At 35.4% G+C, this 8,332-nt stretch overlaps 1 protein-coding gene across 1 annotated transcript in view; it reads right to left on the bottom strand.

Moving 5' to 3' along the window:
• LOC107299402 (glutamate receptor ionotropic, delta-2-like) overlaps window positions 1-8,069 on the bottom strand; it is a gene marked incomplete at both ends in the record, with an annotated part of 22,258 nt that extends 14,189 nt beyond the window's left edge. Inside the window, 2 exons of the mRNA XM_015828765.1 lie at window positions 699-872; window positions 8,016-8,069. Coding sequence (XP_015684251.1) covers window positions 699-872; window positions 8,016-8,069 — 228 coding nt within the window. The remainder of the gene's footprint in view (window positions 1-698; window positions 873-8,015) is intronic.
• Window positions 8,070-8,332: the final 263 nt, after the last annotated feature.

The raw sequence follows: 8,332 nt of genomic DNA, 5'->3' as shown, positions 1-8,332 counted from the left end.
TACTGACTTAAGGCTTATGAAATAATGAGTAAAAATTAAAATATTTTAAATAGTGTAGTTAAACACATATCTAACACCTTAAAAATGCTTGTTATGAGTACTAAAATCTATACATTCATAGAGTTAACTGTCAATCATTGATTGATATTCTTAACCTAAGTGTTAACCCATTTTGCAGAAAAAAGCTTGAAACAGCTGAAATAAGTGGACATAGTGTGCAAAACCTTTTTTGCTGGGTAAAAAGAAAAAAGCCATTTTTAAAAATACATGAGTTCAGAGTTTGTTTTGTTTTATTTTGGAATTTTTACCTCAAGATGACCTATGGTTTTGAACCAATCTGTATTCATTAATTCCCCTTGGAATTCATGTAATATTATAAGGGTAGAGTCAGTGCAAGACTTCAGCTGAAAGGCACTCAGAATGAAAAATCACATTTTAATTGAAAAGTCTGGCCCTTTTGAGCAGATTTTCTGAGAAAGGATATTTGCAAAGCAAAGGAACACATATATTGATCTCCAGAAAGCCATGAATATATGTGATTTCATTATGGACTGTGTGTGTGCTTATATGTGCTTTTGTATGTTTGGATTTATGAACCTATATTTAACTGCATAAGATGGATGAAAATTTCATTATATAAAAGCTTTTCACTTCCTCATCTACCTAAGTAATGATTATATCACAGGATCAGAGGATACCTCCATATTTTGAGAGAAGGGGTCTTTCGGGTCACAAAGTGATGAAGATATTCGGTGGTTCCCACGGAAACAGCGCTGACTGATGTTCTGGGGTACAGGAAAGCTCTGCCGAATAATTGTTAATCTTCCAATTGACTTTCTCACCAGATCCTGTACGTCTCCATCATTGATTTCCTGTAAGATAAACCACAGAATATTTGGAAAACTAAAAATACCTGCTGTGAGTTGTAAGGTGTGGGATACATTTAGGACACCATACAATAAGCTGAAATATCTATCAATATCCAAAAGGCTTGTGCTTTACAACTTTAAAACTTAAAGCTTAATGGAAACTATAGCCAAGAAGAACCCAAGGAAATTCACTGTATAGATTATTTAATGTTTTTTTATATGCAGACATGAAGAAGCAAAATAAGCAGGAGAGATATTATGAACATTGAAATCAGACAGACAGAAAGGATAAGATGATGAACAAGACAAGTCTCTTTTGTGACAGAGCATACAGGATAAAGTAATGTCAGAGCATTTCCATCTCCCAGGACAATGTATGGCAGATCTCAAAGTGACTGTTTAGAAAGAAAGAAAAAGGGACTTTAAAGGCAGCATTGAAGAAGAAATCGTTGAATAGCAAAAAGGTTTCAGGCAATCTCAGAAGGTTTCAACAACTATAAAAAATGTTAATACATTACAATTATTAATTGATAAGAGACTTGTAATCGGTCTCATCTGCCTTTCTATAAGCAACATATCTTCCTCTCCCTTTTCACCTCAATTCAATTTAAATCCTGCATCAGTCCAGGTGGAGATGAGCCTTTTTACCTCAGATTATTGGCAAAAAGGTACTTTGGTTTACCACATTTTTAAAAAGAAACAACAAAAAAGCACAGGAAAAAGTAGAAAGTTTGGAGGAAAAAATTTTTGGAGTTATCCTGTAAGAACTGAAATGCACTTACCCAAATAGACAAAAATGCTTGAGGTGATCTAACATGGATGAGTGAGTTTGGAAATAGAACAAACTCTGTCTTGAGGTCACTTTGATGGTGTACAGTACATGGGATTAAAACAGGATGGTATCATCCCTTTTTGTCCTCCAAAGATGGTTGGCAGGACAGTTGGGCAGTAGGGACAAGCCCTGATTTGAGGAAGAAGTTTATAAGTGCTCACAGCCTTGAGTTATAATAAAAATGATAAAGATGGGATATAAATAAATAAATTATTGATAAGAAATAAGGAAATGCTATCTTCAAGGTACTATTGAGAAAAGTTTTGTTTCTAAACCATAGAAAGTATAGTTTCCTACTACTCTGCATTGATCAGATGAAGTCTCAAGTATTTTGTTTAGTTCTGGGTTTTAAGAAGGATTTTCAAGAAGGACGCAGAGAAACACCAGCATATTCAGAAAGACAGTGAAGACAATTGGGGACAAATTAAGATTTATGAAGAGAAATTGAAGTAATTGGGTATGCTTAGACTGGAAAAGCAAAGACTGAAGGGAGATGTGATATAGTCTTTTCATGACTAGGACATATATAATAGATTTAAGCTGCAGAAAATCAGATTCTAATTAAATGTTAGGGAAAAAAGAAACCAGTTACAGTGGTTTAATCATGGAACTAGTTACCTAGTAAGGTTATTATTATTATTAGCGTATAGCATTGTTACAATAGTCTGGAGACGACAATGCAAGTGCAGAATACAGTTTGGCTTGCCAAGTTAACAGCCCTGTTGTAGGACATGCTTGCATATTTCCAAATATGCATCACAGGAGGGCAAGCTGGCTTCACACCAGAGAGAAAGATGAGTGGATCTTCCTGCAGGGTCACCCAAGACCACGTCCTTTCCTGGAGCTGCCTCGCAAATGGGCACTACAACCGGGAAGGTTCAGAGCTATCAGAAATCTGACTGCCTGCACAGAGCACCAACTTGTCTCCCCACTAAGTGGTACCTATCTATCTACTTTCATAGAACATGATTTCGAACTGTTAGGTGGACAGAAACTGAGGTGAGTGGCAGGAACTCATCCTGCCACCCAGTGCTAAGACTCGAACCACTGGAGCAGAGACCATCTCCAGCATCATTAAGCTACTAAACCACACCTCTAAACCTAGTGAGTAATGGGCTGCTTTTTACAGAACATTACCAGTCAGACCTGTTCCTTTACTGTAGTCTTTTGTTTGCTTCTTGACATTTTAAAATAAATAAAAAATGTTTTAAACCCCATCCTACCAATAGCTTTAATTTGGATTCTGAATAGGTCAGGGGGTTAGTCAGAAAACCTATTCAAATTATTCTGATGTTTTATTTTGGCAGGGAAGAACATGATTAAGTCCCATATTAATTCAAAGCAAACTTTGTCCACATTTATGAATCTGAAAGTCCATCTTTTATATTTCAAAAATCATATGTAAGGAAACAACCAAAAGAGTGGCTGTAATTCAAAGTTATTTTTACCATTTTCTTAGCTGATTATATAAATATACTTTATAAAAAATGGATATAGATTAAAGTATAAATAATGATTAATGTTGCTACCTAAACATATGTATATTTAAATTTCTCATAACTAGATCAGATATAATACTATTGTTTTGTTTCTTTAATGGTCCAGCAAATGTGAAGAGCTATGAATTTTAAACATCAATCATCTTGACTATAAGCCTATTTTATTCTTCTTCATAGCCTGTCATAGATTTCTGAAGCCATCTGTTATTTTTGTTCTTTATGAAATATAGATTTTTTGGGAAACAAAATAACACCTGGCATCAGCTGTGTCCAGTGTAATATCCTGAATTTCTGGTCGATTAATCCTTAATGTACCATAGATAATGGCTTCTCTCAGCTTACAAAGCCGTCTTATCATTTAGTCTGTATCATTTCAAATAGCCACAAGATGGAGAGCAAAGTTACCAGTTTTTACAAAATATAAACCATTTTTATGTAACAGCAATATAATTAGAGATGAAATTTTCAGAGAATTTATTAGTCATTTTACAAACCAATGCAACTGAAAGGAAAATGATTAAATAGTATATCTAATATTAATAAGCAGATATGAACTTGGCTATGAATGGAAAAGTAAATTTGTAAGATAGTCGGATAAATGAAGGTGAATATAGGTGTCCCAGGATAATGTTGCAAGATCCAATCTGGGTCAGTTACCAGGACCAGAAGTTTTGTATTCCAAGCTTTCAGACTAATCCTAAATCTAGCAGTTCGCATTGGTGTAAAACAGGGGTCTTCAAGCTCGGCCCTTTTATGACTTGTGGACTTCAACTCCCAGAATTCCTCAGCCAGGCACGCTGACTGAGGAATTCTGGGAATTAAAGTCCACAAATCATAAAAGGGCTGAGCTTGAAGACCCCTGGTGTAAAACTTGGTGGATGGATAGATGAATATATATTTATTTATTAATGAATCATTTAAATAATACATTAGGCCTGAGACTCCTAAGCTGGGAGAAGAGCTCCAACAGATTCTAGAAAAAACTTCAGAGCTGTCTGTTCAGAGTAGTGCAGTGTTAGGAATAGCAAAGATCCTCACAGACCCCTCAATCTCTCAGGCCTCTGGTAGAGAACACAAGATTGAGGCATAGAGATGAGAAGGAATACAATCAACCTCAGGTCTCCATGGAACAACTGTAACACACGTAGCAGGTTATTTCAGGATGATTCTTCTTACTTTACACCTCAGATATATCCACCAGGATCTAGAGAGAGTCGTAGTCTCTTCTACTTGTACTTCTGTATGCTTTCCAAAATCCATGTACTAGACAAGCTGTCTTTGAGGCTTGTAAGCCACACATTTCTTCTTCCCTTAACAAGAGACCTTGTGGTGCAGTGGTTAGAAAGCACTATTGGAGACTAACTTTGCCCACAACCTGGAGTTCGGCCTTGATGGGGCTTGAGGTTGACTAAGCCTTCCATCCTCTGAGGTTAGTAAAATGAGGACCCAGATTGTTGGGAGCAATATGTTGACATACAGACAGTACTGTAAAGCACTGTGGGGCAGTGTATAAGTCTAAGTGTTATTGCTATTGCTGTTTTATAGTATGATCCAAAGTGTTATCTCTGAATTTTTCTTTTTCAAGAAAAGTTGCTAAATTAACAGGGGGAAAACATCAAAAGTGTTTATTTACATTAATTTCAATTTTAAAAAATTGATACCTGTCATAACTTTGCCCCTTTCATTGTTCTTGCTTCACTCAACCCATTCAAATACGGCTATCATCACAGCATTAAAAAGTCAGATATGAATTTAGGCTAAAGAAGTTATACTTTGACATTATCTAATAAGCAATTCTGCCATTTAAGCAAAGTGTTCTGGATTGTGATTTCCTTACATTACGAGTTACTGTTCTCTTTTCCCAGTCATAGGCAGATCCCATACACCTAGGATTTCCTACATGTAAAATAGAATTGCTGCACACATGGTAAGATAAATGAATTATGTATCTTTATGTTAATAAGAAATGAACAAATTTTCATGTGAAACATCATGGTCACAGGATCCACAAAATAGCTGGCACCTCTTTTCTAAAATGCTTGGACTCTTAAAATCTCTACAAAGACATATGCTTTATTTCTCAATAAGCACAAGGCATTATTTCCTTAGTATTCAGATTCTGCCCCCCCTTTTAATTAGAAATCACAGCTTTTGTTTTGTTTATCATTTTGCAGTTGCTTCCCCAAAGACACATATTATCAAGAGAATAAAAATACCCTGAAAAGTAGGCTTGGGAAAGTGTAAGCAATATATGTTTTGTCACTGTAATGAGGCATTATAAGTACTGCAGAGAACAAGTTCTCAGCCAGCATTTTAGAATATAGATTATACAGAGTTTTCTTTTGTTTATGCTTTCAAAACTTGTAAAGCGGTAAACTCTTTTAATTTGTTGTTTTCTGTAGTTGTGGATAAATTAGAGTTAACAAAAAAGAAAACAGTAAACAGTAAACTAACATCAATGTTGCTTTCCACTGATCTAGTTACAATTATTTTAAAAATATGCATTTTTTATTTTTTTAAATTATTTGTCATATCTTCCAATCATTTTGGAATGGGTAAGCATGAGGGGAGACATTGTGAGGTCCCAGGTTGGACAAGAAGCAGGGAAAATAAATATAATGTGCTTTTTACTTGCAAAAAGGTTGATCCCACAAATATCTGAATTTTACAAAGTCTAGGGAAGTGTTTCTCAACCTTGACAAATTTACGTGGACCTCAACCTCCATTGAAGCATGCTGGCTGGGGAATTCTGGGAGTTGATGTCCACATATCTTAAAGTAATAAAATTGAGAAAGACTGTTCTAGAGTGATAACCTTTGAAACCTGATGTCTACCCATCCATTAAGATTTGTTTTCTTTCCGCCACCATTCCTGGTCTCCTTCTCATCACTATTTCCGATTACCTCCCACATTAAGAAAAGTTTTCCATATGAACTCACAATAATTATAGCATGATCAGCTTTGAATTTCTATAATTGGATTTTCCTCCATATGCTAGGCACTTGGAAATTGAGAGAAGGCCTTTTCAGTTATGGCACACCTTCCCAAATATGTTCATCTTGGCACCTAATCTGTTTAATTTTAGGTAGCATGTCAACATTATCCATCTTTTCTGAAAATATGGTAAATAAAGTGGATTTTTAATAGCAATTTTCTGCACTGATTTATCAATTTGTATTTTATAGCAATGTTAATATTGTTCTTACCATCTGCTTCTATGGTTAGAAGCTGCTTTTAATGGAAAGGTGAGATTACTGTGAATGAATATGTGTCTTCCTGGCAGCCTTTGATGCTGTAGATCAAATGATTTGGGTAATATAGAGTTGAATTCAGAAAACCAAAATGCTCTCAAGTTTTTCTTAAGAACATCAAAAACCAAAATCATCTGGAACCAAAAGATGGAAAATCATTCCATGAGCCATTCAAAATTTTGACTTTCGTTTTCCTTCTTTAGCTGAAGAGAACTGTTTAGTGTTAGGACTGGTAAGAATCACTTTCTAACATTCCTTTATTTTCTCCCAGCTATGAAACATTCATGGTTATTCTAGCTCTGAATACACAGTAAATTGTTTCTGAATTGTGAGCAGAGGAAAAGTGTAAAACTTCCCTTTTTAGAAGAAAAGCAGGATATAAAAATAACAATAAATTAATGCATAATTATGTATTTATATATTTATAACTCTAGTTATAACAGTGAAATGGTGTTGGATTGAATTTCTTGAGTTTTATTTAGCTAAGCTGCTAAAAGAATAAAAGAAGACGACTATTCAATGCTTAATTTAGCTGTCAACTGACCCAGGTTGCCCAGACAGCTGTGATTTTGGTCACCCTATCTCAAAACCCTTTTCCAAATATTGGATTCACTAAATTTATCAAGGTGGTTGACCTTGGGATCCTTGGTGATTGTTTGCCAGTTCAGATTTGGAAATATCAGCTCCAGGCAAAGAAGGAGATAACAAACAAATGGAATGCCTTGGTAAGGCCACACTTGGAATACTGCATCCAGTTTTGGTCACCACGATGTAAAAAAGATGTTGAGACTCTAGAAAGAGTACAGAGAAGAGCAACAAAGATGATTAGGGCACTCGAGGCTAAAACATATAAGGAACAGTTGCTGGAATTGGGTATGTCTAGTTTAATGAAGAGAAGGACAAGGGAGAACATGATAGCAATGTTCCAATATCTCAGGGGTTGCCACAAAGAAGAGGGAGTCAAGCTATTCTCCAAAGCGCCTGAAGGCAGGACAAGAAGCAACGGATGGAAACTAACGAAAGAGAGAAGCAACCTAGAACTAAGGAGAAACTTCCAGACAGTTAGAACAATTAACCAGTGGAACAACTTGCCTCCAGAAGCAATGAATGCTCCAACACTGGAGGTTTTTAAGAAGAGATTGGACAGCCATTTGTCTGAAATGGTATAGGGTTTCCTGCCTGAGCAGGGGGTTGGACTTGATGACCTCCAAGGTCCCTTCCAACTTTATTATTATTATTATGGCTCATTGCACAGATGACCTCCAAGGTCCCTTCCAACTTTATTATTATTATTATTATTATTATTATTATTATTATTATTATTATTATTATTATTATTATTATTATTATTATTAGAAATACTACAACAAAACCAAAGATATTCTTCAGTGGAATTTTCATTCAGACTGCACAATCTTTCAGTTCTATTTCCCCAATTTATTAAAACAGCATTTCTATCCACTAGCTCAGCTGAATTTTTACTTCTGCTACTGCAAAGACAAGACCACTATGAATATTCTTGCCCTTAGATTAAAAACAAGATTCATGTTTGGTTGACAGTTACCTCATTTATAATGATCCAGTGACAGTCAAAAGCAACCAAATTGGCTTCCACAACCTGAAATAGAAAAGAAAACAGCCATCAGTCATCTTATTTATATCCAAAGCCAATGATTGTCAAATAGCTGCTTCCCACAAAGGACAACAGGGGCTCAGGAGTGGGGATGGAGACAGGAAACATAGCAGAGGCGTTAAAACAAAATAATTATGAAACCCCCATATCTGAAAAGACTCACTTCACCCATTCTGTAGAAATAGAAAGGCTTTTTGTGCAAAAACAGTCCCAAAACATTTGGATTAATGTTTTGTTTGTTATTTAAA

Source organism: Protobothrops mucrosquamatus, unplaced genomic scaffold (assembly GCF_001527695.2).
Source record: "Protobothrops mucrosquamatus isolate PMUCROS unplaced genomic scaffold, P.Mucros_1.0 scaffold4871, whole genome shotgun sequence".
Classification (NCBI taxonomy): Eukaryota; Metazoa; Chordata; class Lepidosauria; order Squamata; family Viperidae; genus Protobothrops; species Protobothrops mucrosquamatus.
This window is presented reverse-complemented; position numbering and strand designations above follow the sequence as displayed.